General features: G+C 34.2%; 2 protein-coding genes across 25 annotated transcripts in view; both read left to right on the forward strand.

The window, feature by feature from the left end:
• LOC129033083 (UPF0764 protein C16orf89-like) overlaps window positions 1-16,337 on the forward strand; it is a 32,595-nt gene extending 16,258 nt beyond the window's left edge. For 6 of the 10 annotated variants that reach the window (XR_008501526.1, XR_008501525.1, XR_008501528.1 and 3 more), the window contains 2 exons: window positions 7,027-7,098; window positions 16,176-16,337. Coding sequence is in view for 1 of the 10 variants with exons in the window: in XM_054481102.1 (XP_054337077.1) it covers window positions 16,176-16,284 (109 nt within the window). In the remaining 9 variants the exon portion in view is untranslated. Of the gene's footprint in view, window positions 1-7,026; window positions 7,099-12,174; window positions 12,299-16,175 lie in introns of those variants that run through there. The other 4 variants (XR_008501522.1, XR_008501527.1, XM_054481102.1 and 1 more) reach the window with 2 other exon arrangements.
• Window positions 1-24,081, forward strand: part of NAALADL2 (N-acetylated alpha-linked acidic dipeptidase like 2) — a 1,372,789-nt gene that overhangs the window by 716,223 nt on the left and 632,485 nt on the right. The gene's annotated exons all lie outside the window — the stretch shown is intronic.

A 24,081-nucleotide genomic window follows, 5' to 3' on the forward strand; every position in this document is an offset into this window, starting at 1 on the left:
TTGCCATGAAGGTTTATGACAAGAACTGAATAATTATGCACATGTTCATACACACACACACACACACACACACACACACTCATATGCATAGTACCTAATAGTGTCCATCTTGCGGTTCCTTCACAATATATTTCTCCACATTTTAGTGCACCTAAATATTCAGCATTGTTAATTCATGCAAAGATAAATTGCAGTGATATATGCTAGGCAAAGTAATGACTATTCCCTTTGATTCTGAAAACCAATTCTGTCCTCTGACAAATTTTAAATTGAGATGCTTTGTGTCACTTCTGAAAAGAGGCTAGTGCAAAACTGCTAACTCTCCTCTATATCAGCTATCGGCAGTTGACAAAAACAGAACAACTTGTTTGGCATCTCAATACAATTTAAATATTGAAACTGCCAGTAATCTAATTGTCAATGTTAGCCAAAAAAAAAAAAAAAAAAAAAAGACAATTAAACTACCATCACATTTAAAAGTCACCTTTGTAGAGAAGATAGCATAGAATAAGACAGGCCCTTTTAAAATGGGTAAATACACTTTATGGAAAATAATTCATTGAATCCTAAAATCACTGTAAACAACATTTTCTGGCAGGTGGAAGGCACTCCACAAGGATTTGGGGAATAAATGTATTCTCAAGTTTCTTTTTCTTTAATTATGTGGAAGCTGCAGAAATGGTTACCTCCTTACTCAATGACATATAAGCAGTAAGTAATGGACCTAGGATTTGAATACAGTATATTTAACCTCAAAGCTAGTGTTCCCTCCACTTCACCATGCTGGCTTGCTGTATGCAATACATTATTGTAGAAACAATATTGATGTTTTTCTATCTTCATGAAAAATTGAACAAAAGGAAGTTATTTTAAATTTCCATTAGGAGAAATGGAGCAAAATCGTAAATGAGGACTTTTTAAAAGAATTTGAAATAATTTAAAAGAATAATAAAAATATTCGACGTTGGGGCTAGTTTTTTTAAGATTATTCTGTTTCATTTCCTCTTGAGTTACTAAAGACGGCTATAAAACACTGTCCTTGAATGATGTAAATCAAGAATCAGTCAGCATGCCATAATATTATAAGTTAGAATTCTAAATTCCAGCTTCATGGAATTTTAAAGTTTGCAGAGTAAAAATGGAGAAATAGAAAAAGCCATTGGCCACGCTTGGGTTAATTATTTCATTCTCATAATTTAAATATATCAGCTTCACAAAGTCTCCAATTTAAGATTGATTGGAAAATAGGAATTGATTATTATAGAAAAAGCCCATTCATCAGTGGTTATTCCGAAAAATATATGAGTCAAGTGAGTTTTGTGTTTATTTTTTCTTCTGATTACAAAAGTAATACAGTCTAAAGTGGAAAACACTTTATATTGAGAAAATATACAGAAAGAGTGAAACTTTCTTATGATTGCACAATCCAGAGATGGCCACTTTCAGCACCTTTGAATATTTCCTATGTTTATTCTCACTAAATTTATTCCCCACATGCAGGATCATGCTATATACAGAATTTTGTGTGTTACTTATCTCTGTCATTTTTTCTTCATATTTTTGGGCAGCTCTTCAGGTTTATTCTCTAAATCCCTGATTTTATTTTCCTCCTGTGCCAGTTCTTGTGTTTAATGCCTCCAATGTTGATTTTGATTTTGCCACTGTGTTTTCAGATTTCTTGTAATTTTTACTCATTTAGACAACCATTCTTTGAATCTCAGCCTGTTGCTTCTTCATCTCATACAAGATTACAGCATTTCAAAGAGACTTTGGAATCCTGTATGTTTTCAATATAGGTTTCAAAATTCTCCTTTACTTCCTAGTAACAAGTCTTTCTTCTTTTTTTAATGAAAAACAGTCCATTTCGTTATTCACCAGCATGTTCCTCTTTCCTTGATTTGAGGTGTTATTTTTTAACACTTAACAAATTTTAAATATTTAATTTCATCCCTGGATAGAGAAGGATTTGCGGGGGGGGGGGGGGGGGGGGGGGGGGGCTGTCCTAGCACTTGCTAATAGGACTAATTTTCCTTAGTCCCCTTATTCTTCATTTAGGTGGTGGCAAAATTTCCCTAGTGAGTACCATGTTTTGATGACTCACATGGATCAATGTTCAGTCACCTCCTCTAGACCTTTTATCTGCAGTGCCCATTGGCTTGGTATCACTTCCTTTAGCTCTCTGAATTTTTAATTTTGTAAATTGCTCTTCTTCTTCCAATTAGATTTAGACAAATTTCTATTTCCCAGTGAGCTACATAGCAGTAGCAGTCAATAAATCTAAACCCACAAACATATATCTGTGTTAAGGACGTTGAACAGGTTGCCTTCAGAATTAACAGAATTGGTTTTCTATGTTTCTATTGGCTTGATGAGCAATGGATGAAACTTATCAGAAAGAAAATGTATTTTTTTTCTTCTTTCATTTGACCTTTCTTAAGCCTAGATTTATGAATTTGGGCTTAAAGATAAAGCTGTTTAGAAGTAGTGCTGAACCAAGGAACTTACTTTGTTCTTGGCTGATTTGCTGATTACCTAAGCATTAAATTTTGTATTACTGTCTTGATACTTCTGTGTATTTTTTACCTGAATTATTGCTATTGCAAAAATAAATGTTTTCTTTTAATTTTACACAAAATTATTACTTTGGCAATAAGGATTTACTGTTCCTTATAATAATTGAACTATTTAAAGTTTTTAATAAAAGATATTCTAAAACAATTCTTCCTACCACTTCAAATAATTCAGAAGTTGTTTGAAATGTACTCTCTCTTTTGACAAATATTAATAAACCTCTTCTTTATCATTTCAGACATATAGCTAGGATCAAGTACTGACTGACTCCTGTGGATGTGGAAATTGTTTTCCATGTTTTTGTAGCACACAAATTAGATTAATGTAATTCTCACTTTCCACCTTTGTCAGAATTCTCACTGTAGAAAATGTGACACATACTGTATTTGGTAATAAGTAAGATTCGTGATTCTTACAGAATAGTAAAAAATATCATCAGCTGAAGTCTCCCTATTGGCCTATTATTGTAAATTTTCTTGAATTTTAAATTTGGCTCATGTGTGTCTGTTGACTCTTATATAATCTTCTTCATACAAAATAAATTCAATTCCATCAAAATTTATTTTAGGTAACTATTAGATCACAAAGTGAGTCTCTGGTCTACCCAGAAAAAAGAGAAGGACTGTGGAAAACAATGGAAAATGATTTGAAATAAGCATCAAATATGCACAGTGCCCCCATTTTCACAGCTTTTTTAGAAAAATGAGTAAATATCAGTATTGTGCTTATTTGAGTTTTATAGTCTGAGTTTTCCCCTGTCTGCCCTCTGGTGGGACTACTAATAACTAACTGGCAAGCTAAAATAATTATTGTAGAGAATGCATTAAAAAATTGTAGATAAATCGGAGATGAAATGAAATTCATAGAATATTATTTTTGCTTCACAATGTAGGGCATATAACATATTAATAACAGTGTGCTGGACGAACTAGATTGTGAAAAACGAATGGCTTCAATCACATGAACTAAGAAGAAAAATAATGAAAGAGGCTGAAAGTTACTATTTTACTTCATGATGTGTATATGTTTTCCCCTGTAATTACTTGACAAAATAGTGATAGGAAAACCAATTACTTGACTATTTTGCCTTCCATGTGTGAAATTGCTGGTTTAACTTTTCTCTTTTTGAAAAAGAGAAGGTAGCTTTTTTTTTTTAACTAAATTTAATTAAATTCCAATTTACTAACATCATGCAGGTACATACTCTTCCCCCAAGATCTGAAATGGATCAGTTATTTTAATGAAAAAAAATGCATATGATGTAAATGGCTAAATTTTAATATACTCCCCAAATTATTTGCATTTGTGCAAAACTTTCTGGGTAAAAGCACTGATTTTGTCTGTCTCTTCTTTTATGAAAACTCAACTAAGATCTTTTGAAGTAATTCTGTAGTTAAGAAAAGCAAACATGATTTTTAAAAAATAATTTCAAATTTATTTCAGATTCAAGGGATACACATGCAGGTTTGTTACATAGGTACATTGCATGATGCTGAAATTTGGAGTACCCAGGTGGTGTGCAGAGTACCCAATAGGTAGTTTTTCAGATCTTGCCATCCTCCTTTGCTCCCCTTTCTAGTAGTCCCCAGTGTCTATTGTTGCCATCTTTACATCCATCCATACCCAACATTTAGCTCTCACTTATAAGTGAGAACATGCAGTATTTGGTTTTCTGTTCCTGGATTAATTCACTTATGATAATGGCCTCTGGTTGCATCCAAGTTGCTACACAGAACATGGTTTTGTTCTTTTTTTGTGGCTGTGTAGTATTCCATGACATATTATGTACCACATTTTCTTCATCCAGTCTACCACGGATGGGCACCTAGGTTGATTATAAGTCTTCGCTATTGTGAATAGTGCTGCTGTGAACATGTGAGTACATGTCTTTTTGGTAGAACAGTTTATTTTTTGAGGGGGTATATACTCAGTAATGGGATTACTGGGTTGAATGATAGTTCTGTTTTATGTTCTTTGAGAAATCTTCAAACTGCTTTCCGCATTGGCTAAACTAATTTCTATTCCCACCAACAGTGTATAAACATTCCCTTTTCTCTGCAGCCTCGTCAGCATCTGTTGTTTCTTGACTTTTTAATAATACCCATTTTGGGCCAGGCGTGTTGGCTCACGCCTGTAATCCTAGCACTTTGGGAGGCCGAGGCAGGTGGATTGCCTGAGGTCAGGAGTTCGAGACAAGCCTGACCAACATGGTGAAACCTCGCCTCTACTAAAAATACAAAAATTAGCCAGGCATAGTGATGGGCGCCTGTAATCCTAGCTACATGGGAGGCTGAGACAGGAGAATCACTTGAACCCAGGAGGCAGAAGTTGCAGTGAGCCAAGACTGGGCCGTTGCACTCCAGGCCTGGGCAACAAGAGCAAAACTCTGTCTCAAAATAATAATAATAATAATAAAATAATAATAATAATAGCCATTCTGACTGGTATGAAATGCTATCTCATTGTGGTTTTGATTTGCATTTCTCTGGTGATTAGTAATTTGATTTTTTAAACATTTTTGTTATCTGCTTGTGTGTCTTATTTTGAGAAGTGTCTGCTCATTTTTTGCCTACTTTTTAATGGGGTTATTTGTCTTTTGCTGTTGAAAGTTCTTTATAGACTGGATATTAGATCTTTGTGGGATGCTTAATTTGTGACTATTTTCTTCAATTAGGTAGGTTGTCTGTTTACTCTGTTGATAGTTTCTTTTGCGGTGCAAAAGCTCTTTAGTTTAATTAGGTCAATTTTCTCAATTTTTGTTTTTGATGCAGTTACTTTGGAGGACTTGGTCATAAATTTTTTCCCAATGCCCATGTCCACAGTGGTGTTTCCTGGGTTTTCTGCTAGGATTCTTATAGTTTGGGGTCTTACATTTAAATCTCTAATCCATCTTAGTTAGTTAGTTTTTAGATATGATGAAAGGTAGGGGTCCACTTTCATTCTTCAGCATATGGCTAGACAGCTATCTCAGCACCATTTATTAATTAGGGAGTCCTTTCTCCATTGCTTATTTTATTGACTCTGTCAAAGATCAGATGACCGTAAGTGTACAGTTTTATTTATGGGTTCTGTATATGGTTCCTTTGGTCTGTGTGTCTCTTTTTGTACCAGTACCATTCTGTTTTGTTTGCTGTAGCCTTAGAGAATAGTTTGAAGTCAGGTAATGTGATACATCTGGCTTTTATTTGTTTGTTTGTTTTTACTTAGGATTGCTTTGACTATTCAGGCTCTTTTTTGGGTCCGTATGAATGTTAGAATATGTTTTTCTAATTCTGTGAAAAATGATGTTTCTAGTTTCATAGGAATAACACTGAATCCATAGATTGCTTTGGGCAGTATGAGCATTTTAATGATATTGATTTTTCCTATGCATGAGCACACAGTGTTTTTCCTTTTTTTGTGTGTCATCTGTGATTTCTTTCAGCAGTGTTTTGTAGTTCTCATTGCAGACATCTTTCACCTCCTTGGTTAGATATTTTTATTTTATCATTGTGCCTATTATAAATTGGATAAACAAACCTGTTTTAAAATGTTTAGTTAAGCATAGATATTTTACATTTAAATTGTCAAAATATGTTTGTGATTGTCAACTTTTAATTTAGTAAAATAAGAAAAATGAACTATGATCAATTCATTGTTTCATAAACTGAGGCCTATTTTAACATCAAAAAGGAAAGACAGTCTCAAATTTTAGGAATTGCACCTAATTGTATTAAGCATTTTATTAAAAATCACATCTCCTAATCAAGGTGTTGATGTGAAAACATCAAACACCACACTGTGTAACTAACCTACCACAGTCTAGCTAAAACATTAGCTATATCTTTTCTAAGAAATAATATTTTCTTCTTATTTATACAAAACCCTTTGGTTAGTTGCCATGACAGCAGGATGTCATATATTTGAGGATAATTCATGACACACTTTTGATTTATAATTATTTTCCTTCTTTTAGTAGTGATACTAAATGTTAGAGTTTTTGTTCCTTCCACTTAAAACAGTTATAAAAATGTCTATCAGTAGCACCAAAGTGGTGGCTTGAACCTGAACAGATTCAATTCATCATTAGAGAAAACCATTTCCTCTTTATGGAACCGGATTAGTGCAGTATGGTATTTAAAATCTTGGACTCCAGAAAGCCACCGGCTTCTGCTGAAGTATTCAGACAAAGACTCTTGGAAGCGGGCCAGGTTTGTGCAATGCTCAAACCCATTGCTTACGTGTTTGACAGTAACATCTGGTAGCAACAGATGCTCAATTCTGGAGAGCCATAATTATTTTGAGAGAAGGAGAAGTTGTCTTACACAGTTATTATCATGCTACTACCTCAGGTATTAGAAAGAGGCAATCATTTTATACTTCCCTGGCAGCATATGTTTTCTCAATTTTGCAGATGAAATTTCTAGATCATATACATCGTGAGATTAAGAATCTTTCTATGTTTTTAAACAATAGGTTTCAAAAGAGCATAAGGGATCAGATGCAAATGTTTTGTTGCCTCCGTTTTCCTGTCTAAAAGCCATTGAGGTAGGTGCCAAAAAATTCATGGCTAGCCTATTACAAATAAAAGTTGATAGCAATACCTCTCTTGGTTTCACACTCTATCCTGGAGCCAGTCATAAATAAGACTGTCAGATTTTGTACCAATGATTTTTTTTTTTCTTAGCTTTGTTTATCTCAGCAGTTAAGAATTCCCTTTTTCCATTTTTTTTCTGTCTCAGACAGATTATTATTAAAAAGGATATGACAGGTGCCAGTGCATCTATATGTTGTTTGTCTTTTGGAGCAATATCTTATATGGTGAGTGCACCCACAAAAATAGTTGTTTGATCACGTTTACCTTCAGAAATCAGAAACTGAAATTTATACTTTGGTAGGATAGCCTGCCTTAATTTGCATTCATTTGTCATAGCTAATGGGAACAAGTAATGGTCATTTTTAAGGGGTATAAAGATTATCAGGGTAGGCATTTTCAGGTACAAATTTCACCTCCCTTCTGCTGCTCACTCTGAAATTCTGAATACAAAGCTACCATTCATTGATTTATACATTCTTTGTTTCATCAAACATTAATCATAGCCTACAATATAAAAGGTATTCTGGGAGGTGTCAAATACACAGTAGTGAGTGAAAAAGGCATAATCCCTGCCCTCCTGTAGTTTATAGATTAGTCATAGGACTTACAAATTCAAATGCCTTCAGGGCCAAGCAGGTAAAGATGATGAGTAAGGCTGTGAATATAAGCCTATAATTAGTGCTGGGGGTTGTAGCTGAAGGAGAGTGATTGTTCTACTGGATGGAATTGAAATTTAAAATTTGTTTAAACAATGAATCATACTTACCAAAATAAAAAGACATACCTGTAGTCTGAGCACTTTATTTGGCTGGCACTCCACCCATGAGACTGAGCTTCTGGTCTTGAATCAGAGAAGGGATGTCCCAGAGACTGTGAGATCTGCGTCTGCATTTACAAGCTGGTTTTCTCACTTACCGCATATCATGTGATCAACAACTGGGCAGGCAGACACCTTGGGGAAGTCAGCTATGGAAGCCAGGATGAGTTGTCAAGTTCTTATTCACAGAGCAACCACATGTAACTGGCTGAATAGACGGCCTATCTTAGGCACTCGTGGTCTACCATTGACTGGTGTTCATGTTGGTTACACTGAACTGCTGTCTGCTCAGATTACATTCAGCAGTTCTGGCTGATATACTGGTTTGCTTTATTGGTAGTGACTTTTATCCAATTAACATCTGATTTATTATCATATAAACTGGGAATTGTCTTTTAATTCATAGCAAATAGTTTAATTGTTTTCTAAAGGGTGAACTGTCATGAGCTTACTTTAATGTGAATGTAGGTCAGACTATCTGTGGGCCAGGAGTCTCCAAACTGTTCAGCTGACCATCATAGCAAAATGAAACAAACAAACAACAACAACCAAAAAAACCCAATAATGATTTGACTACCCATCATACATACATAGATGCACATGTATACATACTACTCGACTTTATGGAAATTTAAAAACCTATGTAAAAAATAGAAATTTTTAAATGAATGAAATATCATCAAAGGCTATGGATTAAATAATAGTAACAATAAAAAGAATAAATCATAGCAACACCAAAAAATGGCTGGCATTTATTTGAGTGCCTATTACCTTCTAGATGCATCATCAGTGAAGGGAACATAGTAATTATGAAATGTATTTTATAACTTATTCTATCATATAATAAAACCGTTAATGTCTACTACAGTGATGCCATTCTTTTTTGCTGTTTAACAGATTGAAAGTAATGTCTTCCTTGTAGTTTGTATTTATTTTTAATAGCTGTTGTCAATCGGGTATTGGCTAATTAGTCTTCTTGTATAAGTTGGTTCATCATTGATGAATGGTTTATAAGTAGGGTTATATTGTAGGATGTTATCAACAGTAATTCCAAAACTTTGAAAAGAAAATTTGGCACGATAATGTAATAAGGAGATCATAATGTAATAAAGATATCTAGTTTTCTGTAAGAAAAATAACAACATTACATCATGTTTCTAAGATCATAGATCTAGTTATTTGCCCTTGTCCCTAATAGGCCATCCCATGGTAAATTAATCTAATACAAAGTTCTTTTATAGTATGAATATCAAAATATTGTGAATAAAAAGTTACACAACTTTTGATTGTTTCCTTCTGCTATGGTGCATGAAAAATTAGGACTATGATACTTATAATAATGATGCTTATACTATTATTTATACTTTTTTATGTATGTGGGTACATAATTCCTAGGGAAGATTAAAGAGAACTGGCACACCAAAAATATTATATAGAAGTGAAACAAGGATCTGGTAGTGGTGGGGAAATATAATATGGATATTTAACAATTGCTACATTATGTAGAATTCTAATGTATTGTCTGGGAGCAGTGGCTCATGCCAATAATCCCAGCACTTTGGGAGGCCGAGGCAGGTGAGTCACCTGAGGTCAGGAGTTCGAGACCAGCCTGAGCAACATGGTGAAACCCCGTCTCTATTAAAAATACAAAAAATTAGCTGGGCTTGTTGGCAGGCACCTGTAATCCCAGCTACTCAGGAGGCTGAGGCAGGAGAATTGCTTGAACCCAAGAGGCAGAGGATGCAGTGAGCTGAGGTCATGCCACTGCACTCCAGTCTGGGCGACAGAGTGAGACTCTGTCTCAAAAAAAATAAAATAAAATAAAAATTCTAATGTATCTAAGTATGTTCCCAATAGAAGGTACCCAGAGAAACCATGAAACTTTATTATAAAATAGAAAATTACACATTCATAAGTAACAAATAACTTCTAACATTGATATGCATACCTATCTCTTATATTTTCATATTTCTTATTTTCTCTTGTATTTTTATTCTTTGAGAATCTGTATGTCTTAGTACCAGGAAGTATACAACTTACCTCTTAAAGATCTACCTCTGAAATTTCTCCTGCGGAATTGCTCAAAACCTTAAAGGTTTACACGTTTCAAATGGTGTCTAGCTTTTCCAGCCAAATGGAGGGAGAGATAAAAGCCTGCTCCTCCCAGTCTCCAGCTGCTGTTGCTTTTCTGTACTATGTCATATCAGTGTTGAAGACGGGACTGCCCATCTAACAAATGATGTTCTGTGATGCAGTGAGGCCTACCTTACCTACAAGCAGTTAAGGTCAGCTTGATTCCATGAAAGGACACTTGCACTGTCTCAGTTGGAGGTTGCCCTGTGCATGTCTTAAAGGATGCAGCTCTTCATATACAGTTTTTTAGTTCACATATGGAACCTTGTCCGTGGGTCCCTTTCTGCTGTAGGGACACTGGGCCAGCACTGATCTAACTTTTCCCACATTATAAACCCCAAATTACTATTGCGAATACATTTTAGGGTTCAAGTAAATTTAAGTTTTAAACAGTTTAAACAGAATTTCATGCTATATTGACAGAAGAGATCACCACTCATTATGTGATATCAAAAAAGTAAGGTAAGGAAGAGCTATGTTAGTCTGGCCCAGTCTGACTGAGCAAGACAAACTCCTGGTGTCATTTAGTTTATTGGCATGTAGATTGCTGAAATAGGGGTGGGTTGACTTAGGCCTTGGAAGCTTTTTCACTACAGTGAGTATACTGCTGATTGACTGTCTTTCAAAGAGTGAGGCTGTCATTGATTTGTTGGCTTTCAGAGGCCGTTCACTAAAGGGAGCTGTCATGGGGGAGGGACAGCATTAGGAGATATACCTAATGCTAAATGACGAGTTAATGGGTGCAGCACACCAGCACAGCACATGTATACATATGTAACTAACCTGCACATTGTGCACATGTACCCTAAAACTTAAAGTATAATAATAATTTTTAAAAAAATTTAAAACCAGTTGTGAAACTGTAAAGCAATTAGACTTTTTCTAAACATATGGGGATTTAAAAAATTCTCATCTTTTTTCCCCAAAATGGAACTTTTCACTTGATTTATAGGAACTCTTTTGAGGGGATTTACCCAGAGTTTACTCAAAGTGACTCCTTCTTTGAAGTGGTGGCCAGTGTAACTTAATTTTCTAAATCATAGTTTCTAGGTGATTTCAATATGCATATACCTATTTTTCATATCTGAGGCTGCCTTTAATGATTTCAAGGAGATTTTCTGGGACCTTTATCACTAGAAAAAATTCTATGAAAACCATATATCATTTCTGTTGCATTATCCTACTGGACTATGAAGATTGAACCCATTAATTATAAGCATAATAATATGGAAAATTATCTGTCTATCCAAAAAAGGTAAATCTTAATTCTTATAGAGGCAACATACTGTTTAAGTTAAGAGCATAGATTTTAAAGGACAGATTATCTGTCACCTACTTGATAGGTAACCTTGAGAAATTTATTTAATCCCTCTTTCCTTATCTGTAAAATGGAAGTAAAATATTACCTTTGTTATTGGGTTGTTATTAGGATTAAATAAATTATTATCTGCAAAACATTTAGGACATCCTAATACATAGTGCTATGTAAGAACAGTGTGTGTATACTTGCTTGTTTTTATTATTAATAATATCACAGATTTTTAAAGCCATTTTACTTCTGGATAGTTGAGAAGATAGGAAAAAAGCTTTTCAACTTGTCATCGTGTTTGCTATATTTTTCTTACTTCTGAGGAATAATGATGGATGTCTTTAGCACTTAAACTGTGAAGAATTAAGAATGTAGATAAATTAAACAAAATATAGCACAGGGAGCAAAATCTCAAATGTCTATTTACTTCTGATGAAAGCCACTGTTTGAGAGGATTTGTGGCAAATCACAGTAATGTCTTTACTCCATACCCCTGTTATTTTAAAAAATAAAGGAATTTCAAAATGGACAAGAGCAAGCTTTAGTTAAATACAAAGGGATAAAATGTCAGAAAGAAGAGTTGATGGTGTGTGAAAAAATGAAAAGGATTCCCTCAGATTTTCTTCTCATGGGGATATTACAAATTGACTGCATTCGTATGACCTTGAGGGTTTTAAAAACCCATCTCAGTCAGTGGTCCTCCACTCTAGCTGCGTGTAACAAACCCCTGTAGAGGTAACAAAACATAGGATGCCTGAGTCCCATCTCAGGTCTCTGGGGCGGTGGGGTCTGGGTATCAGCAGTTACCAGGAGAGTTTCAGAGCTCTCCAGAAGAATGTAAAGTGCAACTGGGGCTGAGAATCGCTGAAATATTCCAGGTATTCCTTGGCTAGTGAGTACCTGTTTTGTGTAACAGCTGTGGCAGTTGCCCCTTTGACACTTTCTTCTTTACCAGGTGTAACTTGTTTACCTAAACGTTGGCACTGGTGCTGTCAGAATCGAAGTGACAAAAAACCAACCTGGCTAGCAAACCAGAGCCTTCACCACAGCAAAACTAGTTCAGGAAGCTTCCGGTAATAAGGAATGGGAGAATAAGATTAATGACAATCTTTATGTTGGGAATTAATTCATGGTACTTTAAGTGGATAGTGAGATTTTCTTTTCTTTTTTTCGTACTGATGATCTTTTCTATTTGCTTTATGCTGTGTCTTGAATACAGTTATGTATGTGTGATTATTAGTCATCCTGTTTTAATAAATAGTTTATATTTCTGTAGATATTTATGACTATTACATTTAGAAAATGTAGCCAGTGTTCCCCAATAACTGGGCATTGGAATCATCTCAGAGGCTTTTAAAAGAGACAGATCTTTGGGCCTCATCCAAAGCGACTGAATCAGAACTTCGGAGGTGTAAGACAAGCATTGTGATGTTTTTTAAACAAAACTCTCCACGTAACGGTAATGTCCATCCAAGTTTGAGAACCACTTGTACGAGAGATGCAGATAAAGCACTGAGAAAAAAAACAAAGGAAAAGGAAACAAATGCATATTAAAATTTAGCAAACATTTCGAGGAAACAGTGGAATATATTCTTACAGAAGAAGTATAATGTCTCTTTGAAGGTGTTTATTTACAAAGTGGTAGGTAAAATTCAGATCCGTCAAAATTTAAGAAGGTGGAGTAAATGACCCTTTGAGTTAGTGTTAGACTAAAGGTTCTTGTTTTCAAATTTAAATGGTTGTGAGGGAGGAGCAAATACTTATTCTTCCACATTTGAAGCTATCCCAGAACCTGAGTAAAATACTGAGGAGAATCATGGATTTAAAATGAGACCAGAATGCTTTTGATGCGTGTTAGATTTCATGTTCTTTATTCTCAGACAAATCTTTAGATAAATAGCTCTACTACCTCAGTGAAGATAGTATTATTAATGTTTTGCATGAGTGAAGTTCATTATTCGAAGATGAAATATGTGATTAGTGTCTATTGAATTACTTATAATGTGATCAATGATTGATTATGCTTATTATTTCCTACATTGCTTTTTTATTTGAACACTGTTGAAATCATACTCCTCACAGCTTTGAAAGGTATAAAAAAAGAGATATTCTGCAATTTGGTATAGTAAACTAATGTATCCTATATTTTTGTGTTATTTTACAGTGACATTTAATGATGAAATATTGATTAGTTAAATATTATTCTTTATTAAAGTACTAAATTTCTGGTAGAAAAAGTAGTAGATTGTCTGTCCTTCAAAAATGCTGACCAGAGGACTTCTGGAACTAGCTCATCTAGCAATAACAACTTAGAACTTCTCATGGGATTGTGGGTATCAGATACATAGGTTTATACAGCTGACCTACAGAAAAGTGGGGAAGAGGTACCTCTAGACCTATTGTGTGCAAATTTAAAAATAGATGTTTAAAATTAGTTAACCTCTTGTATCTCACCTACCTGGGTTCAGTATAAAAGAGCTAGTCAAGTCAGGTCCAACACACTGTCTTAACTCCATTATGAAGTTTCTTTACATAACAAAGCCACGGCCACCGAGTCACATTCGGCCTTTCTCTCTCTTTCTTTCTCTTTGTTTTTAAAATAGAAGGGAAAGAAATCCTAGCAATTGCTGTCAAATTACCTGTCTTCTTTCAGTCTTTTAGAAAGTATGGAAAATTTTTAGTATGTACTTAGTTAAAATAAGTCATTAAAATACTTTTTTAAGCTAAAGTTATAAAATTGAACAGACTTATATTAACCTTGGAAGTGTCTACCTCCAGTTGCTCCTGTGAATTCTATCACCAGGATAGGAAAAGATTTTCTAAATCTAAATAAAATACAGCATGAACTGCAGACAGCAGCATTGTGTATTTGTAAAAGCTGGAATTTTTAATTAAATATGAGATCAAATCTTGCTTAAGTGTTTTTCTCTTTTACATATCTTTCAATTCTCAAAACACCAGTTTTATCATTTGTAAAATGTAAAGAATAATACCAGAGTTGCTATGATTAGCAGATATATTATTTGTAAATAACCTGACACACAGTAAGCATTAGGTAATAAATGGGCGTTATTTATGTTTTAATTATGTGTATCTGTAAAATTTACAATTAAACAACTCTGAATTAGCCTCCTTATTAGGAAAGGCTCTAAGCTTGATTTGGACATCTATTCTTCCATCCACATTTGAACAGTAATGTCATAGGATCAGCTTGCTGTCACTTACCATCTATACAGCCCCAAAACCTAGTTGAAAATGAAGAGGAACAAGAAATCATGCCATTAACTGGGATTTCCCAGTTGATTTTCATCTCTCCATGTTTAACTGGAAAGTTATCTCATAGAACAGTGTCTATCCTTTGGGACAGATGTAATTCAATGCAATTCCAGATGGTGATTAACAGTTTCCTAAATAACTCACAGAACTGAAGTTGATCAACATACAGAATTTATTTCCTACCTGGTCGTGAATGGACTGTAATTTATCAAAATCTAATTTTCCTGAAAAATTAAAATTAAAAGTTCATTCTAATACTCCAAACATCGAAACCAAAGGAGTTCTAGAAAAGGCTTATGTAACTTTTAAGATTTTTATTAAAGAACTTTGTAGAAGAAACATAGTCTTCCGTTACCTAAATCTCTTAGTTTTTGAGGAGTTTTCTTGAGACCTGGAACCAGAATCTAGGTAGAATCATTTATTTCTTCAGTCACCAAACATTTGTTTTGTGCCTATTATGTGTAAGGTACACTCAGAGTCTAGCTAAGTCATATTCAATATTCCATATCACAGTGCTTTAGGCACATGTCAGTAGGGTTACTGATTTTTTTTTTTTTTTACCTCATTTGGCAATCAGAGAGACCATTTCTATTTCAAAATAAGGACAATTTTCACCCCAAGTAGAAAAAGCAAGAACACTGTGGTTTATAATATTCCATTTAGCATGAATGTTACACTATTTTGAATTGGTAAATGGCTTTACTCAACAAGTAAAGCCATCATCAGGAACCCAAAACTTGATGGTACAGTGCATTTTTCAGGTAAAGAGATGCATTGGACCTGTTTGAAAATTGGGGAATAGAACTTTTGGATTCCATCTTTACTTCAGATTATTTACTCTGAAAGTAGTTGTATAATCAGGACATATCAGAAGAAAAATAAGTGAAGTAAAAAATAGAGATGATATATTTGGCTTTATAAAGTATTTTGATAATTTTAAGAAAGTTATCACACTATTTTAAATAATTTTTGTCTTCTGAGCTCCAATGTTTAAAATATAAATATAAATAGCAATTTTTTTTGCAGTGAAGATTTTTCTGCCAAGAAAAAGGAGCAAAGAGAATTTCTAATTGAAAATTAGAAAAAATAGGAAAAACAGGCTCTTGAAATTGTCAGAAAATATGAGCAAAGTTAAATGTTTGAAAGTATCCTAATTTGATAATGAATGTATTGGAATGATCCAACTCTAAAAAATTATATGCTCATTGAAAACAGATTATAAAAAGAAAATTTACTAAACTTTCACTGTTAGCCATTTTCTATTTTTGAACATATGTTAATCAGAATAAACATGTGATAGTTGTCATTAGTGAATTTTTACGTGATTTTTTAAGTTTTAGAAATCAAATTAAGAGATAAAGGAAAAAGCATATTAATTTAAGAATTCAATTTGGATTCCAACAAAAGCATATAAATTCAGACTGAATTTTTAGCTTGACAAAGATGGATGACTAAATTATTTTAGATTAATGTGTTCTCAATTTTATTTTCAGATATGCAATTAGCTACAAGTGCAATGAAAAAAATCAGCCAATCATATTTGCAAGATTCTCACAAAAGTGTAAACAAGAAATCTTAAAGGAAAGTCTTGTGTTTGATTGATATCAAAACTACAAGGACCAACTTAACCAGAATTAAAGAAGTATATTTGCAGCAAAAAGCAACTGATTTCAGTAGTGTGTGTCTCTGAGCCTATAAAGATGCTCCAAATGGGAATTGAAACTGTATTAGAGTTGTAGTCAAGTTTGAGAAAGAAGGGTTAAGAGTTTTGTTTTGCATACACACACATCATAATATATATCTTTGAATTTAGCCTTCATGAGATTTTTGACAGGAAGTGAAATCATTTTGTAATCTCTCTAATATTTTCATCACTTTTAGTGCCCAATTTATGCAATGCATCTGGGATAACACCAACAATTTTTCAAAATCTTTTATAGGTAGTTCAAAGCTGTTGCATAAAGGAATATTTTTGGTTTCTTGAAACTACATGGGACTATTTAAAATAATGAATTAGTGTAGTACCTACGTAGTTTTGTGGTAGTTTTTTAAGATTATTGAAGTAATAAAAGATGTAGCAAATGATTTCCTTCCTTCCCTCGCTCCCTCCCTCCCTTCCTTCCCTCCCTCCCTCCCTCCCTTCCTTCCTTCCTCTCTCTCTCTCTTTTCTTTTTCTTTATCTTTTCTTAGAGTCTTGCTCTGGTGCCCAGGCTGGGGTGCAGTGGCAGGATCTCAACTCACTGCAGCCTCTTCCTCCCAGCTTCAAGCAATTCTCCTGTGTCAGCCTTCCTAGTAGCTGGGATTACAGGCATGTGCTACCACTCCTGGCTTTTTTTTTTTTTTTTTTTTTTTTTTTTAGTTTTAGTAGAGATGGGGTTTTGCCGTGCTGGCCAGGCTGGCCTCGAACTCCTAACCTCAAATGATCCACCCACCTCAGCCTCCCAAATTGCTGGGATTACAAGTGTGCGTCACTTTGCTAGGGCACAAGTGACTTTCTTGAAATTAAAGTGATATTCACTCGCACATAGCTCACCAGTACAGTGGTAGATTTGATTATATAATAAATTGTTCCCAATATTAGCTACCAATTTTGAATTGATCTTTTGTTTAAATTTGTTTTACAAGGGGCTAAATACAGCAGTTGTTTACAAAAGGCTTATAAGTAAAATTTTAAAAATATATATTATATGTGTATCTTTTCTTTCTTTTTTTTTTTTGAGATAGAGTTTTGCTCTTGTTGCCCAGACTAGAGTGCAATGATACGATCTCGGCTCACCTCAGCCTCCACCAACTGGGTTCAAGCAATTCTCCTGCCTCAGCCTCCAAAGTAGCTGGGATTACAGGCATGAACCTCCACGCCTGGCTAATTTTGTATTTTTAATAGTGACAGGGTTTCTCCATGCTGGTCAGGCTGGTCTCGAACTCCCAACCTCAGGTGATCTGCCCGTCTTGGCCTCCCAAACTGCTGGGATTACAGGCGTGAGCCACTGTGCCCAGCGTGTCTTTTCTTATAAAAGTATAAGCAATACTTAATTGCTTACCTGTAAGAAATAATGATTAATTCAAAATATTTGTAACAAAGATAAATAATTATAATCTTGAATAGTCTCCAAGAGTTTCAAAGTTAAAAAAACTGTCACCATTTTCGGAGATATCAAATTTTTTGAAAAAGAATTTATGCCAATTTGGAAGTTATCTTTTTTCTTATATTTTATCAGTAGTAAGTCATGAAATTAATATTTATTTCCAAGGATTAGCTCTGTATCAGTATATTTGTATTTGTATTTTTAAGAAGATGATTATAATAAAAGAAAATGTGTCTTGGAATTCCTATTTCGGTGGGATAGTCATTAAGTGAATTTAATCAAATATGTTCAAAAATTTTACAAAAAAGTACATATAGAAGCATAGAACTTCAATTACACCACAACCACAAAAAGATAACCATAAATGATTATCTATAATCATTTCATTGTAATGAGTTTGGTTGTGTCTGTTCTCCATGGCTTTTACAGTAATGATTTAGGCATCATAGATCTGATGAGAGTCCAGGTTCTTGTCTCCAAGCAACGGAAGCCAACTTTTGCTAACTTAAGCAAAACAACAACAACAAACATTTACTGTACAGATAATAAGTAGCTCACAAAATCAATGTTAAGACTGTGAAACAGAAAAAAAAAAGATTGAAAGATGGGAATGGAGGAAATAAAAACTAGGATAAGGGTAAAGAAATGGCCACACAAACTATTTTATTAGGATATCACTACTGACTATGCCAGGAATGCTGTAAAGCTGTGCCATAGATAATTATCTAAATAGCTCCATGTTGTTGCACCATTGTCTCAAGACTAAAATTCCCAGGATGGAGCAGGGTAGGAGTCAGGGCAGAGGGTCCAGATACTTATCATACCTCTTCAACTTCAGTAGTAGATATAGTCTGTTTTCCAAGAACTGTAAATCAAAAACCAACCCCCCTGCCCGTCCCACCCTAAGAATAATGCTAAGATGTTAGACAGTAACAAATGTGCATCATATAGCAATTACTTTTTTTGGTTTGCCCAAACTTCTATAGCAAGTAAAGTGCACTGGTTTTATATTCTTCTTATAGTATAATCATACATTATATTGCCCTATCATAAGGAAAGAGACAATTAATGACTTGGCGGTCTGTGTCTGTCAATTATTGCAGTCATTCTGATGGTGTCTGGTATACGTGCTGGTAATAACTGTCTAACAACTGAAGCAGTTTACAACATCCTTCTCATAACCTGAGCTTCTAATAACATTTTAACAATTTTTTTTACACAGTCATATCTGAGTGTGACTTTCTTTCGGAAACCTTTCTGTCTTCTGTTTTATCACAGTTAGAGCAATTGGAATTTCACCTTGTAATCTTATAAGCTTTTACTATTCGGGACTGTTAGATAGATTTTGCTGCTGTTGCAGGCCTTATATTAATTACAAGGTCATAATCTTCAAACAGATTTGGTGTAAAATATAAACTGAGTTTTGGGTAAAAGTCTATTAATTTCTCCTTCTCTCTCTTTCTTAACCAGGAATTAGTATCATGTTGCCTATCCCCATTAATTAAATGCCTTGACTTTCCCTTTTCCCATGAGAACCCACATTTTATTTATCCACAATGTTGTGTATACCTTCCCCCTTCCTCCAGCATATTTAAAATTTGCACTGCACTAGATATCCACAATAATGCAAACTACAGGTTGAAATCGTATCAATATGTTTAACATTTTATAAATCAAATAATGTTTAAGAGGCAGTGTTGTGGAATAGAGGTGGAGGTATAGTTTGCCATGTTTATGAAAAAATACCAGTGGTTCTTATTTTCTTCAGCTTTGATTGATTGCGTCTCCTTCTTGTACATAGCTAATACAAATTATTTGTGCCTCTTGAGTATGTAAGATGAGCCTAAAGTTGCACTACATCCTCATACTGTTTGCAAACTCTCTAAGTGATTCTTGTCAGGAACCAGCACTCAAGGAGAAAGTTAATATTCCAGGATATTCAAAGAAGTTGATTTGATTTCATTTTCAAGGAAATTTTGTCAAAGTAAAGCTATAAGGCAGGCGTATCTTGAAATTTGTTTGTTGATATTAATTTGTGTGCTTGATCCTTTGTTGTCTTTTCTCTCTTTAGGCAAACTGAGATACCTGTATATTATTTAAATATTTTGAATCAAATATTTGTGTTTTAAGTTTTAGAACATTTTCTGACCATACAAATATATAATCTGTGACTCTTTAAGCATGCAAATAATGTTGACTTATGAAGAAAGCCTAGATGAAGTTACATAGCGTGGAACTAATCATTTATTTCTTTTCTCAGGGCTTGAAAAAGTAGATCTTTGACAAATAATTTCTCTGATTTGATCATCATGATATATATTGCTTCTGAAAAGTGTCTTAGTGAGTTAGTCTGTACTTAGTTCAAAGAGGCAAGCAAAAATTTTGTGTTATACTTAAGGTTTACATGAAATGAAGTTGATGTTGCAAGACTAGAGGTTATAGCAGAATAGGTTTGAATGACTGAAAAAAATTGACCAGTTTTCCACTTTAAAAAGTTTACCCCTGACCCAAAGGCAAAGTTCAGAATAATTATGTGTGCTTTTTCTACATCCAGATTGTATAAACTTACTGGAAAACATCCATACTCTTTTTAAATGTTGAATGGAACATGATTATGAGATATTTAGAAAAGTTATGAAGTAGTTGTTTGCAAATGTAGTTGCTGATTTTGCCCCCAGATGCTCAATTTTGTATGGTATTCTCTCTTTTAAATGAAAAAAGAGGTACAGGTATTAAGGGTTTTAGTGGTTTACATAGATAGAAAAAACATGGAAATTTAACATGAACTGAAATTGGTATAGCCAAGCAGAAGCAAATTAATATGAAGATGGAGGGGAAACAGGACTAAGGATAAGCATGAAAACCATAATATTCTACCTATGGAGAGTGTTGAGAGTAGGGGAGATGCCGATTTGTGTTTCATTATTTGTCTATTACCATAAAAACTATTCATACATGACTAGTATAAAAAGACCCATCGGTCTATAGTCCTAATATTTTTTCACTTCCTATTCTATTGTAAATTGATTTATTTTTCAATTCATCTGTTTGGCCCCATGTGGTAGAGCTACATGGTTCTCTTTCTGTGCTTCATTGCACCTTTTGGTTTGCACAAGCCTTGGGTGAGTACCAGAGGGGCAGCTGCTCACACACTGGGGAAGAAAATTCAACGATTCATGAGCATACACAGGAAAGAGCAAAGACTGTTAGTTCTTGAGGATAGTCTGCAAGATTCCATTTTCAATGATGCAGAAATTTGAATGTGAAACAGGTTCTGATCTTGGCATTTTGCCAGCAATATCTAGTTGTATTGAAGTTCATAAAGCAAACACTCCACAGATTTGCACACTTATGTAGGAAGTTTAAAATGTGATTGCATGTTCTAACATGCATCGTAGTATTTTCTTTTCTAATGAATTTTAAGAACTAATAATAAGTTCAATTCCAAGACATTTTAAAAATGTCCATTTTTTGTTTTTTTATTGACGAAATAAATGCATGCACATTAAAGAAAACTTAATATAGCCATGAAACAATAACAAGGAAAAAGAATGAGTAACCCATTTTTATTCCCCATTAAAAATATAGGTAAATATGTATATATGTATATATATGGCACATAATAAATGCATAATATATTACATATATTAACTTTTATTTGCAGTCTAGGGTGAGCATCTCCTTATCACATATTATTCTAGTTTCATCAATATTCTCTTCCCATTCTTTCCCTCAACGAATAGAAATAAAGAATTAAAGGAAAGAAGTTGGGAAACTGACTTGAAAATTATTTAATTTCTTTTAAAGGGTAAAAATATCGATTTTACTATTTATAACATTTTTAAGTTATTTAAGAAGTTCAAAAAATGGTGCCTATTAGTTAACCAAGTACATGTTGCAAATTGGCTTGTATAAAATAAACAGTAAGGTTGAATAATATTGGTTACTCTGGATAGAAAAATATTAACTGGGAAGAGTTATACACATGATGTGGAAGTTAGGTTATATGGTAAATTCTTAAACTGTGTTAATGAAATAAGAAAAGCATGTCAACCTATTTTCAATGATAGCAACTGTAAGAGCTAACAGATTTGGGGGCATCCCTTGGGAAAGACTTTGAAAACCACAATGAGCATTCTCTAATATGTATTCTGAGTCTCTGCACCAACTTCTGCAAGACTTACTCCCTGAACTACAATCAAATGTAGCAGAAAACAAAACATTAGAAGCAAACAAATTGTAGAGAAAGGCAAATGGATGCCCCATATCTTTGAATGGAACTATTTTCTGCCACACCCCTTGCCATGTATGCCTTCAGCAGGTATTTACTGCACGCCACTCTGGGCCTTGCAGTCCTGTAGACACAGGGGATGAAGGGGTGAATGTGCTAAATTTGTCTACATGGCACTTATATTTGACTTCTAATCTATTATTACTCAATTCATGTATTCTTCTTTCTATGAGGCCTTTCTCAGCACCCAAGCCGAAACAGATAATCTCTCCCCATGCTTCCATAGTACTTTGAAGTACTATGTACTTCAAAGTACATAGTACTTCCAATTGTCATCCTCATAATGTGCAATGTTTTAAAGTTAGTCTTGTTTACTAGACCATGAACTTCTTGAGAGCAGATTTTTTGGATTAGTCTTTCAACCCCCAGTGCCTCACAGGATTCCTGGCCCCAGGTGAATTCTTAATAAATGCTTATATAGTGAATGGGAAAATCAATCCATCAATAAACAATAAGTGAATCAATAGAGTACCTTCAACAGAACAAATTTAAAAAATTAAAAATTCATATTCTAAAATTTAAGGCTCAAAAAAGTTATAATTAAAAGTTAATAAAATCATGGTGTTACACTTACATTTGTGTATCAAATCTTGGAATTTGGAAAAAAATATAATGGTGGTAAGACCATAACAGACACATTCATGTAAAATTCGTAAGAGATGGTTTAGCTTCCCCTCTTCAAAAAGAATTTCTGTAAATTAATTAACTTAGTATGTGTTGCTAAGTATATTGTATAATCCTTTTCGGATGTTGAAATGTTTATCATGGAAGACCCTGCACAGCACATACCCTGTCATGGGATGTACATCTCTTGCTGACTCACTTTTCCTGGATCCCCCTCTCTGCCTGATTCTGTTCCCAAACACGGAGACACCTCGGATTCCAGGGGTGTGCTTAGCATCTTTACTGCCTCCCAGTGCCCTTCACTCTGATTGATCCAGCCTCTTCCTCTTATTGTTGTTTGCTGATATCTTTCTGTTTACTCTCCTTCTCTCAGGAATAAATATGTGGACTTTGCCACCAGCCTCACATTAGTTCTCCTGCTACAATTTGCTGGCTTCTTCACTATCACCATCGCTTGCATATAATGGACTCCATATTTTTTTTTTTACTCTTCTAAAGTTTAATTTAAAAAAATCTTACAAAAAAAACTTACCTAGTATATATACACACTTCAGTTGTTATATGCTGATATGTTTTATCATCATTACCTTCAGAATCATGCCTTAGAAAATCTTACCCCTTGAACATAACTTTCTCTGAGTTGTTCCCCATCTTTTCCCAATTCAATTGCACATAAACTTACTATACAAACACACAAACAAAACATGACAAAACTACTTTTATTCTGACTTGTGCTTCTGATTCTCACCTCATTTCCCTTGCATCCTCAAATTTCTCACTCTCTCTCCATTTCTTCCCATTCATTCTTTGCTCTCTTCAAACTGTCTTCTACCTTTATTCCAGAGATAAAACAATCACAAATACCACTGGCTGCCTTTCTATTAGAATATCTCATGGAAATCTTTCTGTCTTGATCCTACTGTCTCTCAGCAGCAGTTAGAACTCTTGGCAACTATTTCCTTATTAAGAAACCATGTTTTTTTTTGCCTTGCAAAACACCACACATTTTTAGTTTTTTTTAATTGTGGTTGGCCATTTCTTCTTAGACTTTGCTGATGTCATATCCTCTCCTTTACTGCTGGAACCTAAAAGGCCCTCTCTCCCTAGATGATTTCATACATTTCCATGGATGTAGCTACATCTTTCTGCTGATTACACCTATATTTATATACCTGCCCTTGTTCTCCTCAAATTTCAGGTTCTATTGTCATAAATATAACTACCTCTTGACCTCTCTAAGCTCATAGCTTCTCAAACTTTCCATTTCTGAAATGGAACTCTTGAATTTCCCCTCACAATGTCATAATCCTTACCCAATCTTACTTGCTTTAATATATGAGATCACCTTCCACCCAGCTGTTCAGCCCCTAACTCACATCTAATCAATCATTCAATTAT

This window comes from Pongo pygmaeus, chromosome 2 (genome assembly GCF_028885625.2).
Source record: "Pongo pygmaeus isolate AG05252 chromosome 2, NHGRI_mPonPyg2-v2.0_pri, whole genome shotgun sequence".
NCBI lineage: Eukaryota > Metazoa > Chordata > Mammalia > Primates > Hominidae > Pongo > Pongo pygmaeus.